The sequence below is a fragment of the Cucurbita pepo genome, chromosome LG12 (genome assembly GCF_002806865.2).
Source record: "Cucurbita pepo subsp. pepo cultivar mu-cu-16 chromosome LG12, ASM280686v2, whole genome shotgun sequence".
NCBI lineage: Eukaryota > Viridiplantae > Streptophyta > Magnoliopsida > Cucurbitales > Cucurbitaceae > Cucurbita > Cucurbita pepo.
The window spans coordinates 7,692,758-7,706,860 of NC_036649.1; the positions used below are offsets into that span (position 1 = coordinate 7,692,758).

Genomic DNA, 14,103 nt, shown 5'->3' on the forward strand with positions numbered 1-14,103 from the left:
AATAGCTTTAAAGCCTAAGAATTTGTAGAGATATTCAAATCCAATAGAGACGATGACTCAAAAGATTTAAATACGTGGCTATATTTATTCATAAAATACCAAAAAAAAAAAAAAAAACATTCTTCTTTCTATGGAATAAATTCTAAATAATTTAATCATTTCTTCCTTTTTTTTGTTATAATATTCTTAAATGTTCGGGAAAAAAATTTAGATGCTTTGTGTAAAAAGTATATTAAAATTTTTAAAAGTTGTGACAGCTGCGTAGATAAAGGTTACATTAAGGATCTGAGACCACATGTGAATGAGAGTGATCTGGAAGATAAGATGGCTAAAAAAAATTTAAAAGAATTGAAATTTATACCTTTATGCCTTTCTTATCGTTCAAATTTGAGATATTCAATAGGTATATTTGCATCGACTTTATATATTCACTTTCTTTTTTTGTTCAATTAAAGTACTGTTTTTGGAATAGAATTTTCAGAATACGTCAAATTAGCTCTAGATCCTACAAGTTTTCTTCTTTACACCTAGCGTTCTCGTGACATCCTTTCTTGCAATCGAAGAATTTTCGGGTGCACCACTTTTGTCCATTTTAGTCTTCGTAATTTTTTATTTTGTGACCTCAAATATTTGAAATATTAATACAATAGACTAAATTAATAAAAATATCGTTAAACTTTCAAGAGTTTCAATAATATTCTGAAGTTTAATTTTATTTTATTTTATTTTATTTTAAATTAGTTTTGGATGGAATCGTTAATATTTTGTTTTAAAAATACCCTTAAGGTTTAAAAAAAATAGTTTTAACATTTAAAAATATTTTAGCTTCCAAAAGTTTCACTAATATTGTTAAAACCGTCTCCAAAACTTAAAAATATCTTTAAATTTTATTAAAAACTTCACAATACCCTTAAACTTTTTAAAAATGTTAAAAAATAATCTTACTGTTAGTATATGAACGGAACTGTCAGTACCACATTTCAAAAGTAACATTAATACCCTTAGACATTTAGAAGAAAAATTAAAAGGTTTGAAAATAATTTATGAGGCGTAGATAGACGATTTCTGTCAATATATTGATAGTATAAATGTTAAGAGTATTAATACTATTTTTAAAATTTTATGAGTATTTTTTTAATTTTTTAAAATTTTGAAATTGAAATTTTTTAAAGTTTTAAGGGTATTTTTAAAATACAAAATTTTAAGAATATTTTTTAAACCCATTGAAAAACTGCCGTAAAATATTTTTGAACTTATTTTAAAATTTAAAGTGTATAGTTTAAAGGGTATTATTGAAACATTTAAAAATTTTAAGGACATTTTTTTAGACATAGTAAGAAGTTTATGAATATAAAATTTATTATTGTTTTTTTTAATTTATAAAATTTATTATCAAATAGAAACAAAACTAAAATAGCCCTAAAATGTCTCATCACAGAAACAAAAGCCTTATTTAATTGAAATGGCTATCGACCCCTTAGCACACGTAACATTTAACACGACACAACAAAATGCATACAAATTTTAAACTTAGGTAGTAAAATTTTTCAAAAGAAAATGTCCAAATTTGAAACTCCACCCACTTCTTCAATCCATGGAAGCTCAAAACTCAGCTTTCCATCAGAATTCCATTCAAATTTCACGTCCATTCCGTTCGAAAGGCACTTCTTCGGCGACCCACTTGAGTAAGCCAAGAAATTTCCTACTCCTTTCACTTTTAGTTCCACTCCCTTTTCGTTATATTTCAGATGTTGAATAGTTCCAGAACTGTTGAACATGTTTGTCAGGCCAATAGGAGCGAATTTGATGTTGGAGCTTAGCTTTTTTATGGGTATGAAATTGAAGAGCTCGAATGTAGAGGGTTGAAGGGTTAGTTCTAGTGGTTCAGATTTTGAAGTCATGTGGACAATTTGCCCGGCTTGGTTCAAGTACACAACATATTCGACGAAATTTCCCATTGGGGCTGCTTCTGGTTTTTGGTCCCATTCCACATCCTTGATATGTACTGTTGTGGACGTTGGCTTGTAACATTCTGGACGTCCCCTGATTCTCTGCTCTTTAGGATCCCATCCTGCTCCTTGGCAGTTGAAAGCTCCAATTACACCTCCGTACTGTAATTAGATTCCAACCAAGAGGATAAAATAAATGTCGGTGTTTGAAAAAGATATAAATGTTTACGTGTTTTAATTAGTAAAAGATGGAGCTAGAAAGTACCTTGTTAAGATTCCATATCTTGAGAATAGTTTTGTTGTCAAATAAAGGATTCTTGAAAAGGCAGTCTCTAGTGGGGAGGGCAAAATATTGGCATCTTGGAATAGTTCCATCAGGATAGACGAGCTGCTTTATGAGATCAAAATTATGGCCGCCCACTGAGTCACTAACATAAACAGGACCCCCACAAATGGCTCTTGATGCTGCATGAAAACTGGCACATAAATGGTTTGATTGGAACATGTCCCAATCAGGCTGTATCATCTGCCCCATCCACATGCTGTTGTATGCACAGTGAATCATATGAACTCCTTGTAACCAATACGCACCCATGGGATCACCTTGTGGATCTTGAACCCAAACATCATCACCTGTTCCACAATCATTTGTTGTAGTGAATCTTTAACGAAAAAAGCCCTTAAGTGAGATTCGAATGATGCATTGTTACCAACTCTTACCGACTCTTCCGATGGAGATTTGCTTTGTACCAAGATAGAAGAAATCATTGCATTGTTGCATACTAGAGAAGAGTCCAGTCCCTTTGAAGTTCTTCAAGAGGGAGTTGGAGAGACCGTTATAATAAGCCTTTGCAAGATCAACTCTCCCTCCATATTCCTCCGAGACATACTCCAGAGTCTGAAAGAGTTGACGTATTAGTTACTCGCAACCATAAGTCAAAAAAATTAAAGTTCTAGAGATACTTACATGCATCACATCAACTTTCACACCTGTAACCCCAACTTTAGAAAGATAGGAATGCATGGAATCAAAGAAATCGTCAGCTTGGTCAGGATGAACGAGTCCAATGCTACCTTCGATGATCTTCACGACAGCAAGATCCTCCATCGAGCCATCGAGGCCAGGAGAAAGCTTGCAAGGAGTTAGCTTGGAATTCAAATGTGTAGAGCCAGGCCTTACACCACCCCAAGCACCAGCCAGAGCATGCCAAACAAATACATCATCCAAACCTTTGAATCTTGTCCTCAAGTCCCTTGTGAAAGCCTTTAGTCCAAACTCATCACCATCCTTGCTTGTAGCACTACTTTGTTCTTCATATCTCTCGAAAATCTCATTCAATTCTTCCTTTAGCTTTTGAATTTTGGTCTCAAATTGAGAGACATCAGTGATTCCAGATCTAATGGCCTTGTCTCTGTTTTTTCCAACCTCATCAATCTCAATTGCCTTGTTCATCAACAACTTCGGCTTCATTGGATCAAACGATGGAGCATTCGGTTCCAACAAACACCCACCTTTATACTTTCTAAATTTTTCACATTCTTCAAAGCTATAAAGCCTCGAAGTCATTTGAGTTCCACCCCAAACAAGATTCTTCGTATCTCGAGTCGGGTCATCGCCATCCATGTTGATGCTCTGCCACCCATCGTCAATGATGAGAAACCTCGGCGAGATGCCGCCTTCAACAAACTCATTTAGACCACTCCAAATCCCAGCAGGATCAACCGTTAAGTAAAAAGCATCCCAAGTGCACCAACCGAATTTGTCCACTAGATGTGTAACAGGCTTCTCTTCCAAGAGTCTGAACGTATTTAAATGGACTCTAATAGCAGCATAAGCCTCTTTCATTAAATTATAGGGATTGTCAGACACATGAACGTAGGCTATAGCATCAAAGCTCGATGCTTTCACATGAGTTGAGCCACTTTCAGCGCATATCAAGACTTGTCCATCGGTTCCAGGATGAAGGGCAGATCTGAAACTGCCTTCGATAATGGGAATGATAACGACATAGGAGTTTATCTCAGGGACATTTAGGATGACCCATTGAGTTTCCATTTGTAAATCAGACCCGGAATTCCCGACCCACATGGTCGACCACCATGTTTTGAACCGGAAGACGCTCACAAACTCCCTACCCTTGAATTTTCCCAAGGAATTGGTCAGCCTATCAGAAGGGTTCGATTGATGAAAGCCAAGAAATCCGCCCTTATGGGACAGAGTATGCACTCGTTGGAGCAGAGGAAGTGGGGCATCGGAGGATTGGCATATGGAAGAGAAGGGGCTGAAAAACACATTGGTTGGGACATCCGACAGCAATGGAACGCCTTTGACATTGAGCTTCCCATCTGAAACATCAATAAGGTTCTCCAAGCTGTCGGATTTGAGAACAGAGGAGTTTAAGGTGGCTGTGTCATTTGGAGGTGCCATGGAAGAAGCTTAACAGAGAGCTTGGAATGAGAAGAAGCTTAACAGAGAGAGGTAAAGAGTTGAAGGATTGTATGGAGAAAACATGGAAAGCATGGAAAGGATTTATAGGGAGACGAGTGAATAAAATAAGCTATCCAAATTCAAGGAGATGCCACGTGCATCAATGTTGTATAAAAGTCTTAATTAAATTAGATATGGGTCGACCCACATAGACATCGGCCTGCAATCATGACCACAGAGCAGCATAATCTCAAGGGTCGCCTGGTTCTAGAGTTGCAACCTGACGTTCAATATAGTTAGAAAGAACATAACGTCACATTTGTTAAAATAACTGTTGGTACAAAAAACTATGACTATAAACAAGGTGTATTTGATGTAAAGATTATTCAATTTACAAACGTTTGGTCAAATATATTGATAATTTTTACATCAAATAAATTATATGATAGAACATGTTTTTGTGAAAATTATATTGATAATTTATATTTATTATAGTGTTATGAGAACATTTTATTACATAGTATATATTTATCATATTGTATTATACTATATAGTAGCTTAAAAGTAATTAAAAAATAATAATTATCTTCTCATTTTTTTAGTTTCATCAAATTATATTCTAAATATATAATAGTGTTATATATATTAACTTAAATTTAAAAAATATATATACATATTACGATTTTACCCTCTAGTACATTTTTGTTTTAAAAATTATTTAAAAAATATTCTCACATGTATTCATTGAATAATTTATAAAACATGTGTATAGAACAAAATTATAAATTATATTTTTTAACATTTTCATTTTATTTGTCATTTTATTTATTATTTTTATTTATTTATTTATTTTGTTATGTGTGAACAGGTAGTAAATTAAAATTGAAATAAGTTCACATTGTTCAAACTTATTATTTTATTATTTTAAATATTATATTCAAATTTTAAAGTGAATACTATATTTAATCTAAATCATGCTCTCTAGATATATTAAAAACAAAACATTAATTTTGACAATCATCATCGATATATATCTTAGAACATCCCGTGAACATTATACTACATAATATATTGATGATACTGTTATGTGAATATTATGTTCAATAGTATAATATTTATCATACTTTTACGTAAACATTATAATGCATAGTATATATTTATTCATATTATATACTGAATTTATAGAAAAAATACGATTGTTTATATTATATATATTTAAGTAGAATTTTTTTTTGAGTATATTTATCGAGGTTTTTTTAAAAAAAGTATCGATATATATATATATATATATATGAAAATTTTCTTCCTACTGTCTCTATTCTTCGTTTAAATTAAGGTTTGTCTCGATGAGTTTCAAGTGTTAAACATTATCTATATCTTGATTTGAATCGTAATATTATTATAATAATAAAATAATAATAATATAGATTTCTAACTACTCCTTACACAAGAAATTAAAAAAAGGTAATTTTTTATTACTAACACGTTTTCAAGGAAATGGATAGTTTTATTTATTGGTTTAATTTTGTATAAGAACGTGGATTAAATTAAAATAAGCCATGTTTTCGAGTTTATTATTTTATTGTTTTAAATATTATATTAAAATTTTCAAATAAATACTATATGCAATTTTTATAAAAGAATTTTCCAATTAAATTTGTTTAATTATATCAATTTCTTCATAAATTTTTAATTAAATCAAATTATAACCTTAAATTTTAAAAAAATGTTACAATTTTACTATTTAATAAGCTCTTGTTTGGAAAAACGCTTAAAAAATATACTTATATGAGTTTAAAGAATTATAAAACATACCTACCAAATAAAATTATAACAAATATCTAACTTTTAATTGGACTAAAATTAAAATATTGTTCAAACTTATTATTTTATTTTTTCAATAATATATATTATTTTTTTTGAAATAAATACTATATTTATTATAAATCATATGCTATACATATTTATAAAAAAAAAAAAAATTATATTAATTTTCACCCTCAGTTTCATCAAATTAACATTAATTTTTTTAAAAGAAAAAGTTGCAATTTACATGTATATATATATATATATATATATATATATATATATATATATTCACATTGTTATTTAATAAATTATAAAACATATTTATAAAACAAAATCATAATGTGCTTAATTGTAATTATTCTTCTTACGTGTGAACATGTGTGTGGACTAAAATTAAAATAAGTTTTAAGTTGTTCAAATTTATTATTTAATTATATTTAATATTATATTTGAATTTAAAAATGAATATTATATTTAATCTATATCTTGTTCTATTTTTTATTTTTTAAATTTAAAAATGGTATCAATTTTCATCCTAAATTTCTCCATATAGATAAATGTTACAATCTTAATCTTAAATTTCTATTAAAAAAAAATACAATTTTACACTTTACAAATTTTTGTTTCAATTTTTTTTAAGTATTCTTCTATGTGTTGAATGAATTTCATAAGTTTTTTTTTTTTTTTTTTTTGNAGATTTATTCAAATTTATTATTTTATTATTTTAAATAATATTATTCAAAATTTTAAATTAATACTATATTTAATCTAAATTATAATTTTTTTAAAGCTTTTATTTGAAAATCCTTAAAAAAAATATTCTCATCTACCTTAATGAAATATAAAACAGAGGTAAAAGACAAAATCATAACAAATATTTTTAAATTTTATTTTTTAATGTTCACATTTGTTTGTTAGATTTTTTTTTTTTTTTTTTTTTTTTTTTTTTTTTTTTTTTTTTTTTTTTTTTTTTTTTTTTTTTNAGTGGACTAAAATTAAAATAAGTTTATCATATTCAAATTCATTAGTTTATTATTTAAAAAAAAACATAATTTTAATAAAACTTTAAGGTATCGTGAGGTGTAAAACATTATCTAGAAAAAGATAAATATATATATATATTACTTCTCTGCAACTATAAATTGGTTAGATTCTGTTTGAACTTAGAACCATCTCTAACCTAGGTTGTCTGCAAGTCTTTTAAGTACCTAGCTTCATGACGAGCTTGGACAACTATGTTCATCTTTCCAATGGGAACATCAGTGTACAAGGAGTTCCTTTGCTATCAGACGTCCCAAGCAACGTCTTTTTCAGTCCTTTTTCTTCTGTACGATCCTCCGATGCGCCACTTCCTCTGTTCCAACGAGTCCATGCTTTGTCCCATAAGGGTGGATTTCTTGGTTTTGACCAAACTCAAAGTCAACCTTCTGATAGGTTGATCAATTCTTTGGGAAAGTTCGAGGGTAGAGAGTTTGTAAGTATCTTCCGGTTCAAAACGTGGTGGTCAACCATGTGGGTTGGGAGTTCTGGATCGGATATTCAAATGGAAACTCAATGGGTCATTTTGAATGTTCCTGAAATAAGGTCATATGTCGTTATCATACCTATTATAGAAGGGAGTTTCAGATCTGCCCTTCATCCTGGGACTGATGGGCATGTCATGATTTGGGCTGAAAGTGGCTCAACTCAAGTGAAAGCATCGAGCTTTGATGCCATAGCTTACATTCACGTGTGTGATAATCCGTACAATCTAATGAAAGAAGCTTATGCTACTATTAGAGTCCATTTGAATACTTTTAGGCTCTTGGAAGAGAAGAGTGTGCCAGATTTGGTGGATAGATTTGGTTGGTGTACTTGGAATGCATTTTTCTTGAATGTCAATCCAGTGGGAGTTTGGAATGGTGTGAATGATTTTTTTGAAGGTGGAGTCTCGTTGAGGTTTCTCATCATTGATGATGGCTGGCAGAGTATCAACATAGATGGCGAAGACCCACATCGAGATATGAAATACATTGTTTTGGGTGCTAATCAGATGACTGCTAGACTTTACAAATTTGAAGAATGCGACAAGTTCGAGAAGTACAAAGGTGGGACTATGTTGGGTCCAAATGCTCCACCATTTGATCCCAAGAAGCCAAAATTGTTGATCTCAAAGTCAATCGAGATTGATAACGCTGAGAAAAATAGAGATAATGCCATTCAATCTGGAGTCAACGACGTATTTAAGTTTGAAACTGAAGTTAAAAAATTGAAGCAAGAATTGATTGATATTTTTTGGAATGATCGAGATGAAGAAAACAACGTTGAAAGCAATGGTAATGGAAACTGTTGTTACAAAGGTGATGACATGGGAATGAAGGCTTTCACAAGGGATTTGAGGACAAAATTCAAAGGTTTAGATGATATATACGTTTGGCATGCTCTGACTGGTGCTTGGGGCGGTGTAAGGCCGGGCTCTACCCATCTGAAATCCAAGATAACTCCCCTCAAATCCTCTCCTGGACTTGACGGGACAATGACAGACCTAGCAGTTGTAAAGGTCATTGAAGGTAAGATCGGCCTCGTTCATCCTGATCAGGCCTACGATCTATTTGATTCTATGCATTCATACCTTTCTGAAGCTGGGATTACAGGAGTGAAAGTTGATGTTATACATGTAAGTTTCTCCGTAACAAAAACTTCGTTTGTTCTTTATTTAACTTGACTAATCTATCAACTTGTTTGTGATACTGTTTGTTCAATGAAGACTCTAGAATATGTCTCAGAGGAATATGGAGGAAGAGTTGATCTTGCAAAGACATATTATAAGGGTCTGACTGATTCTATTGTGAAGAACTTCAAAGGGACTAACCTTCTCTCCAGCATGCAACAGTGCAACGATTTCTTCTTCCTTGGCACAAAGCAAAACTCCATAGGGAGAGCCAGTAAGATTCTCAACTGTTTCCCCTTTCAGCAACTCCGGGTCATTATTGAATGAAGAGTTAGCCAAAACAAAAAATGATAAACATTTGCATCAAAACTTGTTAATAACAACGGAAATTTTATTATATAGTTTGCGTACTAACATATGTTTTCGTGGAGTAGGTGATGATTTTTGGTTCCATGATCCACACGGTGATCCCATGGGTATGTATTGGTTACAAGGTGTTCATATGGTCCACTGTGCATACAATAGCATGTGGATGGGGCAGATCATACAGCCTGATTGGGACATGTTTCAATCAGACCATGTATGTGCAAAATTCCATGCCGGATCAAGAGCCATATGTGGAGGTCCTATATACGTGAGTGATTCAGTGGGTAGCCATGACTTTTATCTCATAAAGAAACTTGCTTATCCTGATGGAACAATTCCTAGATGCCGACATTTTGCCCTCCCCACTAGAGACTGCCTCTTCAAGAACCCTTTATTTGACAACAAAACTGTTCTCAAGATATGGAATCTTAACATGGTACTTTCGAGTCCCATCTTTTACTAGTTAAAACACTCCATAGACATTCATTTCATCTTCTTGGTTGGAATTTAACTGCAGTATGGAGGTGTAATTGGAGCTTTCAACTGTCAAGGAGCTGGTTGGGATCGTAAAGAACGGAGAATCAAGGGGCATCCAGAATGCTACAAGCCAATGTCCACAACAGTACATGTCAACGATGTGGAATGGGACCAAAAGCCAGAAGCAGCCCCAATGGGAAATTTCGTCGAATATGTTGTATACTTGAACCAAGCCGAGCAAATTCTCCACACGACTCCAAAATCTGAACCGCTAGAACTGAACCTTGAACCATCTACATTCGAGCTCTTCAATTTTATACCCCTCAAAAAGTTAGATTCCAACATCAAATTCGCTCCTATAGGCCTGACGAACATGTTCAATAGTTCTGGAACCATCCAACATTTGAAATACAACAAAAACGGAGTGGAATTGAAAGTAAAAGGAGGAGGAAATTTCTTGGCTTACTCGAGTGGGTCACCAAAGAAGTGTCTTTCGAACGGAATCGAAGTTGAATTTGAATGGGATTATGATGGAAAGTTGAGTTTTGATCTTTGTTGGACTGAAGAAGCAGGTGGATTTTCAAATTTGGATATTTTCTTTTGAGAAATGTTGTCATCTTAGTGAATTTGTATGCATTTTGTTGTGTTGTGTTGAATGTCACGTGTGCTAATGGATAGCCATTTCAATTAAATAAATGCTTCTATCATTATTCTATTTTATTTTATTTTTTTTAGGTTAAATTAATAAAAATACTCTTAAATACTCTTAAAATTTAATATAACAAATATCGTTACCGAGATACCATGTTTGAAAAATATCCATAAAATTTTAAATATAGCATTAACACTATTAACACGAAAAAAAAATTAAAAATACAATAATGATAAAAAAAATCTTTATTTAATTGAAATGACTCGATGAACAAATAACATTTAACACAACACAAGAAAATGCATACAAATTTAAGTTAGGTAGTAAAAATTCTCAAAAGAAAATGTCCAAATTTGAAACTCCACCCACTTCTTCAATCCATGGAAGATCAAAACTCAACTTTCCATCCGAACTCCATTCAAATTCGACTTCCATTCCGTTTGAAAGGCACTTCTTCGGCGACCCACTTGAGTAAGCCAAGAAATTTCCTACTCCTTTCACTTTTAATTCCACTCCCTTTTCGTTATACTTCAGATGTTGAATAGTTCCAGAACTGTTGAACATGTTCGTCAGACCAATAGGAGCGAATTTGATGTTGGAACCTAGCTTTTTGAGGGGTATAAAATTGAAGAGCTCGAATGTAGATGGTTCAAGGGTTAGCTCTAGTGGTTCAGATTTTGGAGTCGTGTGGAGAATTTGGTCGGCTTGGTTCAAGTACACAACATATTCGACGAAATTTCCCATTGGAGCTGTTTCTGGTTTTTGGTCCCATTCCACATTGTTGACATGTATTGTTGTAGACATTGGCTTGTAGCATTCTGGACGCCCCTTGATTCTTTGCTCTTTAGGATCCCAGCCGGCTCCTTGGCAGTTGAAAGCTCCAATAACGCCTCCATACTGCAGTTAAATTCCAACCAAGAAGATGAAATAAATGTCTATGTTTGGAAACGATATAACTGCTTGATTGTTTTAATTAGTAAAAGATGGAACTCGAAAGTACCTTGTTAAGATTCCATATCTTGAGAACAGTTTTGTTGTCAAATAAAGGATTCTTGAAGAGACAGTCTCTAGTGGGGAGGGCAAAATATTGACATCTTGGAATAGTTCCATCGGGATACACAAGTTGCTTCATGAGATCAAAATCATGGCAGCCCACCGAGTCACTCACATATATAGGACCTCCGCAAATGGCTCTTGATCCTGCATGGAATTTGGCACATAAATGGTCTGATTGGAACATGTCCCAATCAGGTTGTATGATCTGCCCCATCCACATGCTGTTGTATGCACAATGAATCATATGAACACCTTGTAACCAATACACACCCATGGGATCACCAAGTGGATCTTGGAACCAAAAATCATCACCTATTCAACAAAATATTCGTTGGAGTGAATTTTCGACGGACCCTTATGTAACATTCCAATGACCGAACAACCGAGAAATGTAAAATTTTGAAATTCTTACCAACTCTTCCTATGGAGTTTTGTTTTGTACCAAGATAGAAGAAATCATTGCATTGTTGCATACTAGAGAAAAGTCCCGTCCCTTTGAAATTCTTAACGAGAGAGTTGGTGAGACCCTTATAGTAGGCCTTTGCAAGATCAACTCTTCCTCCATATTCCTCCGAGACATACTCAAGAGTCTAAATTGAACAAACAGTATGTCGAAAGAGTCCATATTAGTTACTCATGACACTACGTTGAAAAAATTAAAATAAAGATTTTGTTTTAGAGATACTTACATGTATCACATCAACTTTCACACCAGTAATCCCAACTTTAGAAAGATAAGAATGCATGGAATCAAAGAAATCATCAGCTTGGTCGGGATGAACGAGTCCTATGCTGCCTTCGATGATCTTCACGACAGCAAGATCCTCCATCGTGCCATCGAGGCCCGGAGAAAGCTTGCAGGGAATTATCTTGGAATTCAAATGTGTAGAGCCAGGCCTTACACCACCCCAAGCACCAGCAAGAGCATGCCAAACAAATACATCGTCTAAACCTTTGAATTTTGTTCTCAAGTCCTTTGTGAAAGCCTTTAATCCAGAGTCGTCATCATCATCCTTGGAAGAACTAGTTTCTTCTTCTTGGTTCCCAAAAATCTCGTTAAGCTCTGCTTTAAGCTTCTGAATTTTGGTTTCAAATTCAGACACATCAGTAACTCCAGATTCAATGGCCTTGTCTCTATCTTGCTCGACACGATCAATCTCGATCGACTTTGCGATCAACAACTTCGGCTTCTTTGGATCAAACGACGGAGCATTCGGACCCAGTAAAGACCCACCTTTGTACTTCCTAAACCTTTCACACTCTTCAAATCTATAGAGTCTGGAAGTCATTTGAGTCCCACCCAGAACAAGGTTTTTTGCATCGCGAGTCGGGTCTTCGCCATCCTTGTTGATGCTTTGCCACCCATCGTCAATGATGAGAAACCTTGGCGAGATGCCGCCTTCAACAAAATCATTTACACCATTCCAAATTCCAACAGGGTCAACTGTTAAGTAAAAAGCATCCCAAGTACACCAACCGAATTTGTCCACCAGATGTGTGACAGGCTTCTCTTCCAAGAGTCTAAAAGTATTTAAATGGACTCTAGTGGCAGCATAAGCTTCTTTCATCAACTTGTAAGGATTATCAGACACATGAACGTAGGCTATAGCATCAAAACTCGATGCTTTTACATGAGTTGAGCCACTTTCGGCACAAATCAAAACTTGTCCATCAGTTCCAGGATGAAGGGCAGATCTAAAACTTCCTTCGATAATGGGAATGATAATGACATATGAGTTTATTTCAGGGACGTTTAAGATGACCCATTGAGTTTCCATTTGTAAATCAGACCCGGAATTCCCAACCCACATGGTCGACCACCATGTTTTGAACCGGAAGACACTCACAAACTCCCTACCCTTGAATTTCCCCAAGGAATTCATCAGCCTATCAGAAGGGTGCGATTGATGAAAACCAAGAAATCCACCCTTATGGGACAGAGTATGCACTCGTTGGAGCAGAGGAAGTGGGGCATCGGAGGATTGGCATATGGAAGAGAAGGGGCTGAAAAACACATTGGTTGGGACATCCGACAGCAATGGAACGCCATTGACATGTATCTTCCCATCTGAAAGATCAATAAGGTTCTCCAAGCTGTCGGATTTCAGAACAGAGGAGTTTAAGGTGGCTGTGTCGTTTGGAGGTGCCATGGGAGATGGTTAACAGAGAGCTTGGAATGAGAAGAAGCTTAACAGAGAGGTAAAGAGTTAAAGGATTGTATAGAGAAAACATGGAAAGCATGGAAAGGATTTATAGGGAGAAGAGTGAAGAAGGCGAATGATAATACAAAACTAAAAGGGTTGGAAGATTTGGAAGAAGAGTGATGGATGCCACTGCATGAATGTAATTAAATTAGACAAGGAGTTAGTTTAGTTAGTTATGTACGTCGGTGGAAGTTGATATTGGACCCATAAATCTTGTTAAGATCGTTTATTTATGATTATAATGTTAAGAATCACGACTCTCCACAATGGTATGATATTGTCCACTTTGAGCATAAGTTCTCATGGCTTTACTTTAGGCTTCCCCAAAAGGCCTCATACCAATGGAGATAGTATTCCTCACTTATAAACCCATGATCTTCCACTAAATTAACCAATGTGGGACACTCCCAATCCCAATAATCCTCAACATATAATTCTCTGATACCAAATGATGAAGTAGTCGGTTTGTGTTTGAAATACGATGGAGAGGAGAGGCAACTCCTCGGTTGGGA

The 14,103-nt window shown here is 34.1% G+C and overlaps 3 protein-coding genes across 3 annotated transcripts; 1 reads left to right on the forward strand and 2 right to left on the reverse strand.

Moving 5' to 3' along the window:
• Nucleotides 1–1,427: 1,427 nt before the first annotated feature.
• LOC111806611 (stachyose synthase-like) lies at nt 1,428–4,441 on the reverse strand. The gene is made up of 4 exons (XM_023691987.1): nt 2,917–4,441; nt 2,670–2,847; nt 2,215–2,582; nt 1,428–2,111 (listed from the first exon to the last, which is right to left on the reverse strand). Exons 1-4 carry the CDS (start codon nt 4,375–4,377, stop codon nt 1,548–1,550), a joined length of 2,571 nt encoding a protein of 856 aa, XP_023547755.1. The 5' UTR covers nt 4,378–4,441; the 3' UTR covers nt 1,428–1,547.
• A 2,961-nt stretch (nt 4,442–7,402) lies between these two features.
• Nucleotides 7,403–10,283, forward strand: LOC111807758 (stachyose synthase-like). The gene is made up of 4 exons (XM_023693626.1): nt 7,403–8,842; nt 8,933–9,110; nt 9,271–9,638; nt 9,720–10,283. Exons 1-4 carry the CDS (start codon nt 7,403–7,405, stop codon nt 10,281–10,283), a joined length of 2,550 nt encoding a protein of 849 aa, XP_023549394.1.
• A 275-nt stretch (nt 10,284–10,558) lies between these two features.
• LOC111806729 (stachyose synthase-like) lies at nt 10,559–13,537 on the reverse strand. The gene is made up of 4 exons (XM_023692165.1): nt 12,077–13,537; nt 11,800–11,977; nt 11,332–11,699; nt 10,559–11,228 (listed from the first exon to the last, which is right to left on the reverse strand). Exons 1-4 carry the CDS (start codon nt 13,535–13,537, stop codon nt 10,665–10,667), a joined length of 2,571 nt encoding a protein of 856 aa, XP_023547933.1. The 3' UTR covers nt 10,559–10,664.
• Between the last annotated feature and the right edge of the window lie 566 nt (nt 13,538–14,103).

Bases quoted from the DNA above. Each gene is read 5' to 3' on its own strand.
- LOC111806611 (XM_023691987.1), bottom strand. From the start codon at position 4,377: ATGGCACCTCCAAATGACACAGCCACCTTAAACTCCTCTGTTCTCAAA. The intron at 2,583-2,669 runs GTAAGAGTTGGT...ATTGTGGAACAG, and splicing joins AATCTCCATCGGAAGAGTCG to GTGATGATGTTTGGGTTCAA. The intron at 2,112-2,214 runs GTACTTTCTAGC...ATCTAATTACAG, and splicing joins AGATATGGAATCTTAACAAG to TACGGAGGTGTAATTGGAGC.
- LOC111807758 (XM_023693626.1), top strand. From the start codon at position 7,403: ATGACGAGCTTGGACAACTATGTTCATCTTTCCAATGGGAACATCAGT. The intron at 8,843-8,932 runs GTAAGTTTCTCC...TGTTCAATGAAG, and splicing joins TGAAAGTTGATGTTATACAT to ACTCTAGAATATGTCTCAGA. The intron at 9,111-9,270 runs GTAAGATTCTCA...TTCGTGGAGTAG, and splicing joins AAACTCCATAGGGAGAGCCA to GTGATGATTTTTGGTTCCAT.
- LOC111806729 (XM_023692165.1), bottom strand. From the start codon at position 13,537: ATGGCACCTCCAAACGACACAGCCACCTTAAACTCCTCTGTTCTGAAA. The intron at 11,700-11,799 runs GTAAGAATTTCA...TTTGTTGAATAG, and splicing joins AAACTCCATAGGAAGAGTTG to GTGATGATTTTTGGTTCCAA. The intron at 11,229-11,331 runs GTACTTTCGAGT...ATTTAACTGCAG, and splicing joins AGATATGGAATCTTAACAAG to TATGGAGGCGTTATTGGAGC.